The 20,194-nt window shown below is 39.8% G+C and overlaps 1 protein-coding gene across 5 annotated transcripts in view; it reads right to left on the bottom strand.

The window, feature by feature from the left end:
- The window catches only part of LOC111580634 (spectrin beta chain, non-erythrocytic 1), a 55,802-nt gene that overhangs the window by 18,019 nt on the left and 17,589 nt on the right, over window positions 1-20,194 (bottom strand). For 3 of the 5 annotated variants that reach the window (XM_023288466.3, XM_023288467.3, XM_023288469.3), the window contains exons 3-12: window positions 4,832-4,983; window positions 4,411-4,584; window positions 3,961-4,052; window positions 3,698-3,778; window positions 2,459-2,574; window positions 2,018-2,130; window positions 1,620-1,807; window positions 1,397-1,514; window positions 997-1,155; window positions 598-900 (exon numbers count right to left, since the gene is read on the bottom strand). In XM_023288466.3, the coding sequence (XP_023144234.1) occupies window positions 598-900; window positions 997-1,155; window positions 1,397-1,514; window positions 1,620-1,807; window positions 2,018-2,130; window positions 2,459-2,574; window positions 3,698-3,778; window positions 3,961-4,052; window positions 4,411-4,584; window positions 4,832-4,983 (1,496 nt within the window). Of the gene's footprint in view, window positions 1-597; window positions 901-996; window positions 1,156-1,396; window positions 1,515-1,619; window positions 1,808-2,017; window positions 2,131-2,458; window positions 2,575-3,697; window positions 3,779-3,960; window positions 4,053-4,410; window positions 4,585-4,831; window positions 4,984-17,869; window positions 18,495-20,194 lie in introns of those variants that run through there. The other 2 variants (XM_023288468.3, XM_023288470.3) reach the window with 2 other exon arrangements.

Here is a 20,194-nt window from a genome sequence, read left to right as displayed (position 1 = left end):
TGTTCCAGTGAAATGGAAAAATCTCAATGTTATTTTGCTCCCTTTTCCTTCACCCACCAGGGAAGTCTGATGCCTGTTTCAGAAGTTGTGGTGGTGTAAATTAACTACAATGTATATGGCTACAAACTATTTAAACCAGGTAAGTGGTAACCTGGCCTGCTTTGATGGCAGCCAAACTGTAAAATACTGTGCCCATGGTGGTCAGAAAATATCAGCATTTTCAGACTGACAGAATCAAATGAATCAGCATCGCAGCATGTACAAACGGTGTCACCGGATTTAACTGTGCAAGAAAGGCACACACTCCCAGTGACCGCCTACCTCAGTCAACCTCAGTAAAGCCAGCTATGACAGGCAACACCAATCAGGCTCAGCCTGTAAAAAGCTAATTACTACAGTTAAGTGCTGACAATAAAGCTGCCTTTAGAAATACATAAGCAACAGCTATCTTAATTGAGAAGATTAAGAAACTCTTTATAGTTAATTAAAAAACTAAACCAACAGAATGGTGAAATAAAAGCAATGGTTCAGCACAGAATAAAACAATGTGGGCACTGTGAGTTGTGTAAGCATGTGTTTCTTTGTGTTGGTTTTCACCTTCTCATCTGCCATCCAGTCCATGATGTAACGCATCTCTTGAAACAGTCTCTGTAGGTCACGGTGGGCATTCAGTCGCTCTCTGCGTGCAGCCAGAAGCTCTTTTAGGTATTCCCAAAGTCGAAGCACATTATCCCGCCGTGCAAGTATACGCCGCACATCGTGATAACCCTCTGCTTCCAGCTCTTTGGCGACTGCCTCCACAGCAGCCACACGCTCCCAATATGCCCCAATGTCTGTCTCAATAGCCTCATGTTTTCGGGTGGCGGCTTCTACTGCTCCCAAGTCTGTTCCAAAATTATCCTAATAACAGAGGAAATTGTATTAAAACCTGACATTCATATGCATCTGAAATCACACGTGTATGTTTTCCAATAAATAAAAATTTCTTCTATCTACCTGAGACACCAGCCTCTGGTTCTCGCTCAGCCATGTCTCCCGCATAGCTGCCTTCCGGTCAAAACGGGCTGCGAGCATCTCCAGCTTCTCCTGGCGAATCAGCTCATTTCTCAACGCCAGCTCACGTTCGTGTTCTGCCTTTTCCAGTCGTTCCCATGCCTGAACCACAAATGAAAACACAGAAGGCCTGTTTTATCCAGCAATTTGGATTATTCTACATTTCAATAGTTATAGATATACTCCTGTGCCCTAACAAACCTTTAAGTGAGTGAACATTTCCCCAAAAGCACACAACAGGCTACTCATTTAAGATACTCAGTGTATAACATTATTAAACACAGTTTTCATATTTCTAGATGGACAGCTTTATATTTCTAATGCTTTCTAGAGCAACATTTACCTTGTTGATGTCAGAGATGAGTTTTCCCTCTCTTGGCATGTAGACTTTCTGATTGTTTGCTCTCATCTTGCTTTGGATGGTGAAGAGGAGAACCTCCAAGTTTCCTTTCTCTGTAAATCTGTGGAGACAAGACACCACTGCTGTTAACCGTACAGCTTCACACTGTGGATAAAAACAATCATTGACTCATTGAGTGGGTTCAATTAACCCAGTGGGTACTCACTTTGGGGGTTTTTCCACTGTCCTGTAGGAGTTGAAAGCCTGGAGCTGGTTCTGTACAGCACTCAGTGAGTTAGCTAGCTGTCTATCGTTGAGCGTTACAATGGTCTGCTCGATCCACTGTAGCAGCTCTGAGGCCAGGGTCTCATACTTCTCTATCAGCTGGTCAGCCTCAATAGCATAGTCCAGCACCTGCAGCCGAGAGGAGAAATTTATAAATCATGACAATTGGGTGGTTAAACACTTAACATACAGTACCAGTCAAAAGTTTGGACACACTTTCTCATTCATTTGAATGAGAACATGTGTCCAAACTTTTGACTGGTACTGTATGTGAACTCACTGTTTTACCCACATATGAATGTATATAGAAACATATAGAAATACAAGCACACAGCGAACCTTGCCAATTCGTTTGCCCTCCACTGCCAGGGCTTTCATCTTGGAGAAGTAATGATAGTAAGTCGCCACATAGGTGATGATGGACTTTTCATCAGGCTGATCGACATTAACATCTGCAGAAAAAGAGAGCATGATCAATCTGCACCACAACTCTTCACCCATTTTTAATGTGGGTAATATTAACTTTAACCAGTGTAAGTAAAGCACCCTGACTGAGGAACGTCAAACTGTCTCCATCTTTGAACATGCTTTTTGTGATGTCAGTGCAGCTGACATGTGATGTAGTGTTGTCTAAGCTATAATTAATTGCAGTAATCCTCTATAGCCTAACTCTAGTCAATCTGTTTTGAGCAACAGCTTAGAGCCTTAGTAGACAGCATCAGGCCATCAATGTGACTTACAGGAGTGCTTCATGTTTTGGTGGAGGCTTTTCCCACTCACCTTCTGGGTCCAGCAGCTTGGTCAGCCCCAGTTCCTTCTCGGCCACATTGAAAGCATTTTGGAGATTGTAGTGAGCATTGGACCTCTTCAGGTTGTCAAACTCAATCAGGTCAGGTCTGCAGAGGATGGAGAACAATTGTGGTTTCAATAAAAACAGACTGCAGAAGAGAGCAGGGTGCAAAACAAATGCAATATCATTCAGGATATATATAGCATTTTCTTGCACAGAGAAAAAAAGATTTGCAGTCCAATGTGTTTACAGACCAGGGTGCATAAAATATTTTACTAGAATTAGGTAAACTCATCTGCATGCAAATGGGCTTTTTCTGTGCGGTTTCGGCAAGCTGCTCCTGCAAATTATTGCTCATTATTGGCTGAACCATATTTTCAGCTTACTTGGGTATTAGAGTCACATAAAATTGGTTTGGGGGGCCAATTCAGCATTAAATCTTTTCTGACCAATAAGCCTGAATTGTTATTCACAAAATAATTCTCTTATTCTTTTATTGAGATCCAGAGTCATGACACCTTTCACTCAAAATATTTGTTTAAATTAATAAAATGCAATGAATTTCATTGCAGACACAATGAAAAGAGAAAGAACTCATTTGCATATTGTAATTGCTTGCCTGATAATGCAAATGGCATCATGGTTTCCAGAACTGTCCCATGGGTCAGTAACATCAATGAAAGCAATGTTGTCATTTATGTATCACGTATCACCCTCATTTTATAAATTCATGGTAATAAACAATGTTCCCTGTTCTATTAAAGTCAGGATTTTAGGCTACAGCTCTGGCCTTCAGTTCACAGCTTAATTTCAACATAAGCTACTGACGAATATTTTACCAGCAGGGTGTGCAACTGAGTTACTAAGCATGCCTCTTCATAGAAAATAAGTGGGTTATTATTTCTGTGATCTAGGTCATCTTACTCCCTATTTTATTTTCATCCTTTTAGCCATATTGCAGACTTGAAGAATGGGAGGAGCAGGAGGAGACCTAAATAGAAAAGTAGATAAAAGCACCCCAGAGAAGGGTAATGGTACTGCGACAGGTGCTCATCATTAGGCAAAGAATGACAAAATCAAAATACTAGACAACTGATTTGTACAAAGTCTAAAATCCTCACTTGGGAGAAAAAGAAGCAGTTTAAAACATTTTTATCTAGCAAGTATACGCTAAGAGGAGTTGGTTTTACTGTAGTAGGTGACATCAAGTACACGAAGAAGTCAATGACCTGTGTTTGTGCACGATGGCATTGAACGCCAGGCCATCTCTCCAGCTGGTGGTGAAGTTGTGGATGTTGACATTGGGGTATCTGCAGAGGCCAGATTACAAGTCATTAATCATTAGCTCAACAAAGGAAAGATTCATCAATAATTTGCTAATTCAGCAAAAACATGAAAGACGTAAATGGTCGGATATATTGAGCATATTAGCAGTATTAATCCTGTGTCATCAAGCCCTCCCTCCACCTCTCTTCCACAGCCCCCTTCTCACCCAGCAGTTTTCATTTGGCACCAAAGCAGCAGGGCATCTTTGGCTGATTTTTTCTCTTTGTTGTCCTCCGTCTCCACACTGATGTCCTGAATCTGTCAGCGGAGCATTCATTCAATTAAAACTGTTTCCATACATTTTAGAGTATTAGACCTTGTGATACTATTATTATGGTATCTAATGTAGACAATACCAAAAGGTTAACAAAAAAAAAATCACAAGTCATGAGAGTTCCTAAGTTCCTAAATAAAATAATTGCATGAAATATCCCCTTATCAATCACACTGCAGTAGCATTAACCTCCATTAAGGTTTTTTTTTGTGTGTTTGCCTGAGGATGGGCTTGGCTACATGCAGAGACCTGATGTCCCAAAGCCAAACTTGCTCTTTCAAAGAGGTTAAGTAAGATGGCAATTAGGCTGAGAGGGAAAACCACAAACACTTTATAAGCTACCTGGAAGCGAAGAATGATGGTCCAAATGAGACCCAGTGTAAGACGGTGATTCCCGTCCACAATGTCATGTGAGCCCATGTTTTCTAGATGGACTTTTTGTTCCTTGAGAAACTGCAAGGCTTTATCAACATTCTCCAGGCAGTGGATGCGCATACGGCCCTTTGTTGGTTTTGGCTATGGGAAGCAGAAGAGAAAGAAAAACACCAAAGTTGACATAGTTGAATACTGTAACCACAAAGTACATAAAGAAGACTTTAAAAAAGAAAAAACAAGTAGAAGTAGGAGGAGAAGTAAATCACACTAAAAGAAACAAGAAATGAAACGCGTGATTTCCCTTTCCTCCTGCCTTGTGGTTCCTGGTGGGGGTCATGCTAAGGGTCAGGGTTGGGACAGAAAGGGTTGGCTTCTCTGCAGTACTGACCAGCTGTTCTCCTGAGAGCACTTCCAGCAGGCGGATAAGCATGCGGCCATCCCGCAGGTCAGTGTACAAGTCACCAATGCGACAGGTCACTCGGCCTAAGTGAGAGTTTACCCATTTGGTGAAGGTTTTCTTCTGCACCGCTTCACGCTCATCTGTAAAAGACAAAGAAAAAGAGGGGTGGGGGTGAAGTCACATTACACCAATGTTACAATTGACTCAGCTGACTGAATGGCCAGTCGCCTCAATATCGTGACTCTTTGGGGAAATTTTCTTTTTTTTTTTTTTACAGGCAATCAAGTTTGTTCTAATGAATACCAACGTGGTTTATAACTTTGATCACTTCTTAGTGCAGACAAGTGATAGTAAATCATAACAGCTAAAGCCTTTGCCTTCTGCAGCTCATTTTACAGATAAGCTATGCCATTAAGTCTTCAGGATCACTGCATTGACAGCTTAGTGAGAGGTTTTCACTCTCCAGACCAAAGTTTACTGATGGCTCTCTTCATGTGTATACTGTTAATTATTCTAATGACGCAGGTTGAGAAGAGAAAAGTGACAATGCAAAATTGTACAAAAAAGCAATTACATTGAGTTAATATTTTAGTTGTTACTTTATAAGAGCAGGACTAAAAAAAGAATCACAATAAATTAAGCTGTAACAGCAGCTCAGACATATGGACCGGGGGAGTAAGAAGCTAATCCTGCTCCACCACCTAACAAGGTGACCTCCTTTCTAGGACACAAGGTCTCCCTGCCTTTTGAATACACTATTCTAGCAGTGTACTTACTGCACTGCACCTACCACAAGTTTACAAAGTACAACTCTGAAGCAGGCATGAAATACTTCAGAACAGCAGTTCTGTGCTAATAAGTTGAACAAAATAAAGGAATACCTGCAGCAGCAAGAAATACAGTATAATGACAGTAAATAAATCTTGAAAAAAACAACATAGGCTTTACATTTTGACATTCATCGTTAAACAAACCAAATGATAATTAGCCACATGTTGAGTAAAGCTGGATATTTTAAAAAGTGTTCATAACACAAGTGTCCCTATGATGGCCTCACACCTTCTTTGGACAATACACTCATTAGCAGCTTGGTGTAACAACATTAATCACAAAACCAAATTGTATGTAGGTAGAAATGCAACTAATGTGAAATAAACTAGCCTTGAGGAGTCAAGGAGTCAGGTACATCAACCTGGACGAGATTGACTAATTAGAATAGAAACGCTCCTTTGCCGTTGTTGATCCCACTCCCTATTAAGTTTCACTAAATTATTATTTACAGCATAGTAGTCCTCCAAAAAGTAATGAAGTTTTCTAAAGATCTTGGTTTTGCTAATGTAAAAGGTAAGACCTCATGGTTGGCTTGAATGAATGCACCTCTTCTACTGCTGCACCTAATGAGTTGACATTTTTAAAATAGACATGTTAATTTTTCAAAAATTGTTATGCAGAAGGTAAGACCTGCAATTGCAAGCAACTATATTGTTCAAATGCAAGGCCAAGTCCAAATATCCAGTCATTCCATGTAACACTAGGAGACTGTGAAGGTCAACAAGCTTAAAACAGTCATATTTAAAAAAGATCCTTGAGATTAAATCAGAGGGCAGTACATTAAGGAAAGTTTCTGTTGAATTAGAAAAAAATCAAGATGCCCACAAAACTGTGTGTTTGCAAAGCAGTAATTAACATTAGTTAAAGTATAATACAAAAAAGAGATTAGTGTAGTATAGTAATCCTGAGTTATTAAAGGGTTTAGTTAGTTGCATTTTTTGCCACTTCAAAAGTCAGTGAGCAACGTCAGGTGTTTAAATACAGCCTGTTGTGTAATCAACCACTATCAACTGTCCGCTAAAAAAAAGCAAAGATTTTGAAATCTCACACAAGTCTTCTAGGGTGGAGTAACACCACAGGACATAAGGTTTGATGGGTTGTAAGCTGAATGTGCTTCTTCTGTATCTATACTCTAGACAAGTCACTTTTAAAAATATACAGTACAATAATACAGAGCGTTTCTTGTAATGTAGTGCTTTAGCAAAATGCTTTCAATTGAAAACAATGCGCTTCTATTTTTTTTTATACAAAGTTAAGTCTGTCACAGCTGGTTTTAATCTGATTAAAAAATGAGACCCAGTCCCCTATGGCTGTGACCTCTGTATTTTACTTTATATTTGCTGGAAGCGCCCTGTGGAGTTTTTGACCTCTAGCAGCCCAGTTATTTTTAATGAGTGGGTTTGCATACTGTTTGTTAATGTTCCACCGTCACACTCACAAGCATCCATATGCATGCAGTGAACATCAGAGTAGTGTAATATAGATAAACACAGAAGGCAAGTTCCACATTTTCCTTAATAAAATTCACATTTCAGCCTTGTGTGGCCGTTGCACAACTTCCAGGGACAGTCACTCTGCCAAAAAAACATCTTCCTTCGCCTTTCTCTTAAGAGCACAGCCTGCCAAAGTGAACTAGCCAACAATAGAAAACACGATAGTAGAATATTTTTCATTGTTTTTTTATCCCTATAGTTTTTCTGCACCACAGCTGACGGCAGCACAATGACTCAAGGAAGTGGTGGGAGAAGAGAGGAAGATCATTACCTGGAGAAAAACATAGTAAAAATGTGTTGTTTTCACTGGATCTTTAAGGTCCATTTCCCAACGCACAGCTGCATTTTCTCCTGCCACCCACTTACATGCATTCTTGTAAAATACAGCAGTAAGTTGCAATGAAACATTTCAAACAACAAATTCTAAGATTTGTATCTTATACAAAACAGCAAAGATGCATGACTGATTATGTGTCACCCTGTCCTACCTCTTTCTTTTACTGCTGGATGGTTTGGTAACAACTGAGGAGGGCAAATGCTTTACAGACAAAGAGTTCAATGGTAGATAAACCTACAGTATGCTGTGTCAAACACAGTACAATGAAATGGATACGTTGGTCTTAGAAAGATTACCATCTGACTATGGTAACTATGCAGACAAACACACAAAGAGGTTACAGTTAATAGGTGTAAAAGGACACAAACAAGAACCAACACATTTTCTGACCTCAGCTACTAATATATTTGTGTATCCAAAAGTCCAGATTTAAAACAGTTACACACTTACTGCAGAAAGTATTAACCTTCACTTGTTACACAGTTTTAAATATTGTTTAAAATATTCTTCATGAACTAACCCAGAATTAAGGGAACAGATTAGAAAAATGTACTGAAATTAAAAACTGAAAATTCCCATCTACAAAAGCATTCAGAACCTTTGTTGTGGCACCTCAAATTATGGTCAGCTGCATCCTGTCAGTAATAATCCTTGTGATGCATCGAGAACCTGACGGGAGCTTAAACTCAAGGGACTGGACATAGTTAAGAGAGGCACGGCGCCCAGATAGCTCAACTGGTTGAGTGGGCGACCCACGAACAGGGGATGTAGTCCTCAAAGCAGCGGTCATGGGTTTGCATGTCCTTCCCCCACTCTTCTCCCCATGTTTCCTGTTGCTCTCCATTTTCAAATTATAACAAAGGCTTAAAAGCACAAAAAAAAAAAATCAAGAAATAAAAAAGGCACAGGCACAACATCATGCTATGGGGTTTCTTCTCAGTGGCAGGGAATGGGAGACAGGATTAAACAGAGAATGAATGGAGCCGGATACAGAGGGTCCTTAAAGAAAACTTTCTCCAGAGTGCAGCGACCTGAGACAAGGGCAACAGTTCGCCTGTCAGCACAACAGTGAACCAAAGAACAGAGGCCAGACAACACTGGAGAGACTTCTGACTGTTACAGAGTGCCCCAGTCAAAGCCCAAACTTAAACTCCATATATCTGTGGAGAGACCTAAAGACGGCAGCTCACAGAGGCCTTCTATCCAAACATGAAACCTGGCAGGATGTGCCAGGAAGAATGGGACAACTGCCCAAATACAGGTTTGCAAAGCCTGTGGAGACTTACTCAGGGAGATTAGAATTGCAATTGCTGCCAGTGGGACTTCTACAAAGCAGCGGTTCAAGGGTTTGAATACTTTTGTCTATGAGAGATTTCAGTTATTGTTTTTTAATACATTTGTCTGTATATTTTATAAGTTTTCATGACAGAACTGTAACTTCTAAAGACAAAATATTGCATGGCTATATAGAGAAATGTTAACTGAAAGCAGGTGACAGAGCTGATTATAGTCTTGCCTACAGGCACGTTTGGAAGGCTGCTGCTATCGTAGCTATTAGCTCTCTTGTCTCCTGGATATGTGTGCTTTTTCCGGGTTTACCTAAACTCAAGGATATTTTTAACAAAATGGAAAATTACAGCATTGCAGTCAAACAGCTATTCAGTCAAACGTCCTTGATTAGTCCATGATGGTTCTCTACATACTACAAATAATGTGCTGGTGGTTTGAGGTTGTAGTTTGAGTTTCAGGTATTTCCATTCCACCTTTCAAAAACAAACTCTGACTAACCCAGAGTCTTTCTACCTATAACTCACAGAATATTCAATTATCAAAGGACTATTAATCAGTTTTAAGCGGTTCAATGAGCCAGGAGGGGTGAATTGCTGTGGCAGGTGGAGTACTGCGGAGGAGCTTACATTCCTTGTGAGGCTTGGTCATGTCGTGACAGCACCCAGCACTGAGGAGAAGGAAGTGGGGCAGTGGGCAGGGGTCCTATAGAACAAATACTGCTACCTTGCTGTTGCTGCACTCCTAATAACAAGGCTACTGAACAAGACACAAGACAGACGAAAACAGACATCAGTCTGCTGTGTTTGCTCATTTATACCACGCAAACACAAACTTGTCATCAGCTGCGGCTCTGGCAGATAAGGGCAAACCTGCTGCAGCTGTTTTCTGTAACAATGTGACATTTGTGGACTGTGTTGTGCATAAGAGGCTATGTCAACTCTAATGTCTCTACGTCCACATCTAAAAGGTATATTACGTTGCACTAACCTGTACAAATCCTAGGCCTCTAAAACAGGATGCTTAGTAATGTACTGTATACTTTTAACAAAGTGTACACTGAAGGATGAAGGTGAGAAAAGACAAAGGAAACCTGAACTATGCCTTCTCTGGTGCCAGATGTCTCACGTCATGCAAAATACTTGCAGAGCCTGCCAACATTGCTACACAATTACACAACAGAAGACAAGAGAGAAGAGTGGGAAAATTTGGGATTTGGAAGCAAAGTCTACTAATTAATAGTTAGTCTTGCTAAGTCTTGCATAAACTTTGCTTTTTTGATAAAATATGGCTTTTTTCACTAGCCTTGAAACAACAATCTACTGCTGAAAAATATTTTTTTCTACAATGAAATACATGGAGCTGCACAGTGGCTTGGTGGTTAGCACTTTCGCCTTGCAGCATGCATGGGTCTTCTCCGGGTTCTCCAGCTTCCTCCCACAGTCCAAAAACATGCTCAGGTTAGTTGGTAACTCCCGTAGGAGTGAATGTGAGTGTGCTTGTTTGTGTCTCTGTGCAGCCCTCTGATAGACTGGTGACCTGTCCAGGGTGTCCCCTGCCTTCGCCTTAAGTCAGCTGGGATAGACTCCAGCCTCCCCGTGACCCTAATGAGGATTAAGCGATATATAGATGATGGATGGATGGAATTAAATACCTATACTAAAAGGGACTCCCTACCATTAAATTACTTCACAGTATGTACATTAAAATCTCTCTGCTACAGGAGTAAAATGTATTTGTGTTTAAGTTTCACAGAAACAAACGGTTATTAAAACCAGTTTTAAAACTTCCCTGACTATCCTGGACCTCTGTCTCTCCTTCTGAGCCTCCTTGTGTGCAGGCTAGAAAAACAAGCGATTAAAATTCTAAATGCCATGTTTTTCTCCATTGTTTACTAATGGCAGATCAAAACTAGTGGTTAGAAGAATCACTAAACATTTCAAAAGCATATTTGGGCATGTCCAGTCACTTTGAACATGTCTGTGTCTGGTAGTAAGCTGTAAGTATATGTCAGAGTGAGGGAGTAGAATGAGGGCCTGTCTCAGCCAGTGCCCTCTTTGCATTCGAAGACACTGGGGTTTAACTCGCTGCTGCTTTTCTGTTTCACTGTCAAACAAACTTGTGCACTGTTGATAATGATGATTATCAGAAGGTAATCTGAGCAAATATGCCGCCAGACTTAATCCTGTCTGTGAGGCTCATAGTGGCTAGGATCATGTTTGGTGGAAACACAGAGACAGATACAACACTAACATGGCGTAAGTGGGCCAAGGCTCACAGACCTCTGTGAAGGAAAACCACATCATATCTATGCTTCAGAACAACATACTGTATGTGCAATTTAAGACAAAGACTAAGTTTTTATCAGCTGTACCACTGAGTTCATTTAATGTTTAGCTGGTATTTGTGGGTACCTAGTCACTTGACACTGATACGAGAAATTAATGTTTTACCTTATTTCATGTACCGGAATACAATGTGCTTGTCTAGTCTTGCCTGAGTTTTGTAGTCACTGTTAAATCGAGGTTTTGTAAATTGAATAACTGAAAAAACATCTCTCACAATTATGTATGACATGCAAATGTGTTGTTTTTTTCATTTATTGCCTGTATAGTCTGCTGCATCGAAAAATGCAGTGCTGTTTTGGTGGGTATATATTCTAAATCTACAAACACATTTGAACCCTGTACTGTCAAAAATGTCTTACCATAATGCAATTGACCTTAAAAAAACCTAAAGAGCTTCATTTACTACCTGCAAGCAATGTAAATGAGGTAGAATCCTGTCTGGGTGAAAATTCCCCTGCTAACATACAGTGTAACTAATGTAAAAAAGGACTGTGCCCATAATACGCCAGCCAGCATTTGTCATTATGACTTTGTTTTTTAGCTGCTAGCATGCATAGCAAATGGTCACTGCCGACCAGTCATCGTGGTCAGCCTCTAACCGCTTACTACTGCACAAATTTACAAAGTGCTAAAAATATCTGACCCTGACTCAAGTTGAATAGAAGCCAGGACTCAAAATAAAGTCAGTCAACAACTCCAAAAATGATTGATTATCACTAATCAATGAAGACTTTGACAGCAGTGTTTAGTCTTTACAATTATTTGAAACTTCATTTGCCTGCCAAAGCTCATCTCACTGACAGAAATGTTTGGTGTGTGTTACTGTATACACAACAGAACACACAGTACAAGATGTCTGCACTGTTCCTTTCCCACTGACCTGCCCCGTCACTGATCAAATCTTGTCTGTTTGCACATCAGAGACACAGATAAGCATCGATAAGGAGTAAATAGAGATGGACAGACAGAAACGTCCTTTTAATTCGCTCTATTAATGGCTGGTTTGCTTTCGTTGCTCGCCGTCTTCTCAATGAATTCTGCATCCCTCCACTGTGTTGCATGACACTGCACTTTGGACTCTCAGTGGCATCATTTTTGCACAGCGGACAAGGAATTACTGTCCATAAATAACTCACCATAGCAAGCACTTCACACAATAGCAACAGCAGGCAAATAGCAGGTTTTGTCCTGTTTTCATTTGCCTTATCTTTTACTGCCAAACACACTGGGCTATTGTTTTAGAATTTATTCCCAAATATGTACAAAGCTTTCAGAAGAGATAGCAGAAACCTAAAGCAAAACTTCTGACCTCAGCACTGGCTAGTACTCACTGAATGCTGCTAACAATTTCATCTTGTTTCATGTTCTGTCGAAGTCATGTCTTCCACCACAGCCGTCACTAGTCGCCCTCCTAGCTGAGCTAAAGTGCCGTTGATACTATAAACTCTATGCAGACTGTCCATCATCAAACTTGAACTTGGGTAACGAGTGCCTTTGGTCAGCCCTTCTTCAAAAGAAGGAGTAAACTACCTCCATCAATCTGTTTTAATGACCTTCTCTTGGACAGTCCTCACACAAGATTATCACCAAAGGGTAAGTTTGGGGTCACTTAGAAATGTCCTTATTTTTGAAAGAAAAGCTTTTTTTTTCAATGAAGGTGACATTAATTTAATCAGAAATCCAGTATAGACATTGTTAATGAGATAAATGACTATTCTAGCTGGAAATGGCTGATTTTTAATGGAATATCTACATAGAGGCACAGAGGCCCATTTCCAGCAACCATCACTCCTGTGTTCTAATGCTACATTGTGTTAGTTAATGGTGTTGAAAGGCTAATTGATGATTAGAAAACCCTTATGCAGTTATGTTAGCACATGAATAAAAGTGTGAGTATTCATGGAAAACATGAAATTGTCTGGGCGACACCAAACTTAAGAACGGTAGTGTGTGTGTGTGTGTGTATATATATATATATATATATATATATATATATATATATATATATATATACATATATATATATATATATATATATATATAGTAAATTTGGAGCAGTCATAGCGTTAAACTCAGTTTAAGATTTGCTTTGAGAAACAGTTTGCAGAAGGGGAGCATGTGTATTTGCATATGCATACAGTATGCTTGCATTTATCTATATATGGACATTTTTGTTTGACACTTAACTGCTATGGTCAATATATATTATATATAATTCTGAATTATTATATAACCTGAAAACTTTGGACTGAATCCATCCAGCACATTAAGAAGACAAGACATCTCCCATTCTTTTCTGCATGACTATATATCTGCAGGTTTTAACACAAATGAATACTTTACTGTTCGTGTACGGAACATAAATGCAAACCTCTAAAGCAGGTTTGCCAATAAATTACTCAAATAAAAAGGTCTAGAGGGCAAAATACACAATAATGAGAGTCTTACTGAGGCGCGGTACAGATCATCTGTACCTAACGTGGAAGCACCCTGAGGCTCAAGAATCCACAGTCATCAGTCTTGAACTGTTTTTCTGTCTGTATGAGATTGCAGAATAGATCCGAGGCAACCATCAAAGGGATACCATGAAGTACTTGTCACATTCAGTAGTGAGAGAAAAAATACTCAAACAGTCAAAAGCAGTTTGTAAGCTTTGTGGTTGGTGGTTACCATTCTTTCCTGACAAAAGTGGGTGGTTTGAGCTGAGAGTCAACTATGACTATGGTGTGGTGTGCCATAAGCAATGCAAACAATGGAGGCAAACCCTTCCAGAGAAGTTGTAGGAGAAAGAGTATTTGTAAATAATGTTTCAGCCACAGGGGTTAAACTGATGCATGATGTACACAGTAGTTACTTGCAGCTACATATTGCTACTAAACAAGAAATCAACACTGTACAATGGATGGATAGACTCCAAATCATTTTCCCTCCCTTGGTAGCTGCCTAGACCTGACCAAGAAAACAGTAATTAATAATTTTCCACTGTGGGTCAAAGGTGTTTCTACACAAGTCATTTCTGCAGTTTTTCCAAATTGCATCTTTTTCATATTTTCAAACAAATTGTAAAATATCCACTACAATTTCAATGTTAGCAATCGTTATAGTACAAGATATTGTAAAGTTTACAGCCACTGTTCAAATTATTCACTCTTAGTTTGCATATTTCTGTGGGAAATAGAACAACTGTGAACTAAGAGGTAACACTTACACGTGTGCAAAACAAAGTGAGTAAAGTGCCATGCAGATGCACACGCTGTGACATTTTCTCCTCATAAAAACGGAACTTCCCTTCCTTTGCTTCTGACTTTGACTGTAGTGTTGTGGTAAAACCGCTGCCTTGCCACATGTGGCATGACTTTTAACAGTTGAGGTTGCAAGTATAGAAACTTGCCTCACTTTAACAGGATTACTGCAATGACACAAAGTGACAGGGTGAGTAAGATAGAGGCCTCTCTTGCATTACTGTCCTTTCACCCTTTTCTTAAAGCATTGAACTTCTCCTTCAGTCACATTTCCCTGTGCCATCTGCAGCTGTGGCTGATAATGGGGAAGATAGGGGAGGAGGGGACTGGCCAAGGCCAATCTCACAAAAGAGGAGACAGAAACAAGCAACAACTTAGCAATAACATCTGGACACAAAAAGGGTGTGAAAAGTAAATAAGACAATAAATGCCCTGAAGTCTCCAAAACTGCACTTTCTTGTTACCCTTCCCACAAGGAAGCTGTCAATATTAGCAAAACTGTACAAACAAAAAAGCCATTTTGTGTGTGTGTGTACGTATGGTGAACCCTCTCCAAGGTAATGTGACTCTGAGTTACAGCTGGAGGCCACCAGAGTCAAAGCTTTCACTAAGAGTTTTAGAAATATTAAATTACAACTATCTATTCAAAGTGTCCTGCTAGATTTGAAACTTGACCAAAATGCAACATTGATATCTTTCATATCAATTCAAACCCTTTAATAAAATATAAGAACAAAAATGCCTCTGACCAAGATAGTCAGGACGATACTGGACGAAAAAAAACACTCTAGCCTCGGTTACTTCTTATTGAGATTTGACTTTACAGATCAAAATGTTAGAACGAAATTACCTGTAAAAAAGCAGCTGTAGACTGACAGCACAAAACTAGACTCTAGACCAGTTCAGAACAACAACAACAACAAAAAAAATAGATAAGCTGGGAATTTTCTTTGGAAATCTTTTCACTTTTTGAGTGTTTGTATGTTTAAATGCCTTGAAGGGAAACAAACTTTTCTTGTTGTGTCAAAGTACTGTCTGTTTGAATAAAGCCCTGTTGCTAAAGCTTGCAGAGTGACAGTCCAGCTAAAGTCCACAGCAGCTGACCTGCAGTTAGGACAGTGACCCTTTGGACCAGGACCCTATAGTCTGGCATATATTGTGTTTGTCTATGAATCAGATTATAAACTAAAGCTACAAGATATTTTTCTTGGCGCCAAGATCTGGAACTGATGTATAAGGCAATATGAACTTTCACATGGAATTTCTGTATTGCATTTTACACACAAGGGGCACAGTAATACCACATAACATCATGTGCATATTGTGATTTGAGCAACAAGAAAACATGAAAGTGTCAGGGTAGGCCAAAAAAAGCTATTTTAAAAAAAGGAACCCTCCTTCCATCTGTCAGTAGACACAACCCTTAAGGCCCAGTATTATATTAAACTTCTCCCTTGGCCATAATAATCTAGTCATTCAGTTTAATCTACCAGTTAGATATCACTTAACAGTGGAAAAATGCTAGGTGTGTTCAGTGTTTTAATGTTAGACTAGTACTCGGCACGAAAAACTGCCTATTTCTAGTCACTAAGAATACATATTACCAGCCGCTACGGCATGGCAGGTATTGTTTTCACCTCGCGAGTCTGTCTGTCTGTGTGCATGTGTCATCATGTCAAAATGTAGTCCTGGAGACACACACTGTAGCGGGAACTACCACAAAGGCAGTTTTGAATACTACTTCATCGTTCCAGCAGACATCATGATTTAACACAAGGAGGGAGTGACACAAAGAATGAGCCACAAGGGGTAGTCAAACTGGAAATACAAGTGGGTGTTACCAAAATGTGTTTGTGCGTCTCGGAATATGCATGTTTGAGTATGTTTACAGCAAATTTTATCCAGAACATATCCATGCACAGACGTGACTACTACCAACTAGTACCAAAGGGGTATAATATAAGCATACTACATGTATTTGTTATTAATTTTGCTTAAGAGTTTAGCCCAGTCCAGTCAGAAATTACCTCATGTCACAATATTGTTGCTATGGGATGTGCGAAAAAATGCCGTCAGTACTAATTTGGTGACTGATCGCTGACTCCTAAAATTACACAGTTCGTTAAAGGTTTTCTTGCCTGACGAGTTGAGAAAGACATGTAGGTATGTACCCTTAGCTTCTTTGAGTGTGATGTTGCATGACTGACTCTGACAATGCTGTAAATCTTGTACATTATTTGAAGAAACCAATATCTTTTCTGTGGATCTTATCTCCTGTCAAGAGCATTAGTGCAGACACTGTGGAGGTGAAGACATTTTTGTTCTTCAGACATCACTTCACAGCCACATACATTCTTTCTGCAGACCACTCTTGTGGCAATCGAGATATTGCTTAATAAGAGATGTGAAATATTGTTGGTCTGCTGCAAGAATGTCAAACATGCTTAGAAAGTAGACCTGCCCCTCAAGCGAACTCAAAGACAGCTCTCTCTATTTCCAGATGGTAACCAGGGAGGGACCGGAAGCTAGCAAAAGACTGTGATCTTCATGCACACTACTGACTGACATTTCAGTTTCATACACTACTGCACGTACACCCTCAGTAACTGCAGATACTTTACTGAATACATTGTGGCCAGTGACTCCAGGCTTTAAAGTTCAATAGAACATTCCACGTAATAATACAAGAAATCTACAAACAATATGCATAGTGATCAAACAAAAACCTCCGTAGAGCAAAAAAAATAAGGCACACCACAAAAGATGAGAGTGGTATTAGTCATGTTCACTGCTATTTTAAAAGTAATCAAGTTTTGAGTTGTCGGTTTCCTTTAAAACAAATCTCATAAGTGTTAGCCTAAGATTTTTTCCAGTTACCATATCATTTCCTATTTCACAACCAATGACCTCTGTGATTTTTGTGTGCTAGACCTTACAGACCTCACAGGCTTTGGCCAGAGACAGAGCTGTGCATTGTAATAAGATAAGAAAGGACAGGTGGCCCAGTGATCAGGTGCCAGACTGCCTGCTTTAGATCTCAGCTGAAGCCTACTGTGCGTCTACTACAGCTATCCTCATATCCACGTACAGCGCTTAAATAGTACATAACTGTGAGAGAAGTTTCTACAACCTCCCACATGCTGAACTATTTGGGGACTCATTTATAACACAAAGCACCTGCTGTAGGACTAGCACTAGCCAAATAGTCCCATTCTACTTAGTATTTCCTGTTTGAATTAATCGACGGGACATGTGCCAGAAAGTAACAGTGCTGACTCTAGAACCGGCTTGTCAGTAATTTTTTAACATTACCAACTGTTTTTATAAGTCACACGCCAAAGGACTTGAGACTCTACCTGTGACGTCAACCACTGAAATATACTGGCTCAGGTAAGATAAAGAAACCAGCGGGTAAACATATATTACACTTTATTAATTAGAACAAATCTTCCTTTTCAACCAAACTGACAGACCAGCATGACTCTTACCTTGAAGCTGTTTAAATCGTCCTTCCAGGATGTTAGAGTATTGCACCTGATTCACAAATGCTGCTGGGGACAAGCAGGGCTCTCTGTCCCTGTGGTCAAACTCCATGGTTGGTTTTCTCGATCTCTGCTAAATATTCCTCAGACACAGAATGAATGGGAGTTTTCCTACATAGCACAGAAGGGGCAACCCTAAAAAATGTACCAGATCCTTCAGAGGGTTTTCCAGAGAAAAAGTTTTATATATCCGAAATGCCTTGCTTTATCCCTCTCTTAGATTCCCTGCTGTGCCTTAATAAGGCACAACACAAGCTTGAAAATATTGCCGCCTGTTCCTTTCTTCATCTAAAGTATGTCCCACCTTGTCCAATGAAAACACAGCAATGAGTGCAAAAGTGGAGGGTTTTTCAAAGAATCATTTCAGACAGAACTGCAGAACAAAATGTTCTCTTGTTTCATTTATTTTACCACACCGGTGGCCTCTGAGCAAAGTAAAAAAAACCTTTGGTTGTACTCCCTCGTGGTTCTGGCGAAGAAACCCTGTGTATTCCTTCCCTCCAAACTGTGAACAGGCATTTGCTGGAGCAGAGCACAGCAGAGCAAGCTAACCGGCCACGGTTGGATAGCTGTGTAAACAAAGCCTGCTGTGCAGTCTGAAAATTGTGTCATTTGCATAAGGTGTGTTTGAGGGAGGAGCACAAAGGAAGAACATGGCAGAAGGCTAGGAGGAGGGAGGAGGTGTAGAGGTGGACTAAACCATTACAGTCTTTTGCTCAGTGTAGCTTGAGGTGGATTATCTAACTCCACCTTAATTCCAGGGAGCACTGGGGTGTGGCCTGTCAAGAAGGTGCATCACGAAAGTCCCCATTAGATTGCACGGTCTTATCCCTGCGTGGTTTCTTCTTATTTCTATCACTCTCTAAGACAGCATTTGATCTCCCCGGTTCTGCACATGGGGGCTGCCTCACAGTAAGGCGTTAAGACAGGAAGGAAGTTGTTGAGAAAGTCTCAGATACACAACAAGCACTTTCCTGCCTGAACAAGATTTTAAATTGTCAACTTGTGTGTGTGTGTGTTTGTGTGTGTTTATCAGCAGATGGTGAGGCAGGGGTGGGGGTGGAAGTGAGTGATTATCTGTCTAAAACAATTATAGGACTATATTGTTTTAACACGTTTTATGTCGCACTAGATTAGGAACAAGTGTGTAAATGATGATGTTAAGGAAACTGTATTTCTTCTTGTTCATGTCATTATGGTATTTTCTCTGTCAGGTTAAGAAACTGTTTGCAAACACGAGAAGAAAAAGTGCAGAGAAGTTGCAAAATAAGTGTTTTTACTAAATCAATGAACAAAGGCACACCATTTCATCACAACAGTAATTATAGCCTTTTAGTGCATACTTAAGATTCTCAAGCAAGTTTATGTACTATGTTCCAAATATTAATAAGAAATCATTAATATTTCACATTTATGTAAAGCATACTAAAATTATTTTTGACAAAATCAGTGTATTAAGTCTAAAAAAAATTTAAATGTAACTAACACTGAATGAAACATTTATTATTTCTTGCAGCTAAATTAACACCCTGAAAAATGTAACTACAAGGCAAAGTTACAGATTCAATAAATGCCTGAGCAAGAATTACACAAGACTATAAACACAGTGAGTACTAAGGTCATAGCCTTTCTTCTGAGAGGATGGCTTTTTGGTCTGGTCAGGGGGCAGTGGCATAAAGGTCTCATTATTTTTTGTTTGTCCTGATGAGCTGGCAGCATCTGGATGGGTCTCATTGGAGGACTAAATGCCCCAGGCTTTCTGCGACTGGGTGTTTATAGAGGAGGACTTGCCTAATGAGATCCAAAGCAGACACACTCCCTTCTGAGGAACAGATGATATACTATGGTCACATGCAGTGGCAAAACTAGTAAACCACAGTGAGGCCTATTTAGGATCCCATTGGGGATACATCAAACATGGCAATCCTGTTTAACATGAGACACAGATGTGATAGTGAGACTGCATGTCTGACATAACCTTCTTAACACATCATGTTAAGGACGTTTCCTCCCTATGCCTGCCATCAATAGGGTGTATTATTCAGTAAACATACTAAACAGCTACTTTATTAATCTTGTGTAATATGTACACAAACAGAGAGAAATCTGTCAAAAGGAAATGTGGGAGAAACTCCTGCATTGACCACAGTGGAATTAATGATTATTAATGATGGCCTGGTGTAGTAAATGAACCCAGACAAAAAAAGAGGAAAAGATAGAAGCTGCGAAGGGAGTAAGCACTATCAGAAGGGGGAAAAAAAGGAAAGACCT

Source organism: Amphiprion ocellaris, chromosome 14 (assembly GCF_022539595.1).
Source record: "Amphiprion ocellaris isolate individual 3 ecotype Okinawa chromosome 14, ASM2253959v1, whole genome shotgun sequence".
Classification (NCBI taxonomy): domain Eukaryota; kingdom Metazoa; phylum Chordata; class Actinopteri; family Pomacentridae; genus Amphiprion; species Amphiprion ocellaris.
This window is presented reverse-complemented; position numbering and strand designations above follow the sequence as displayed.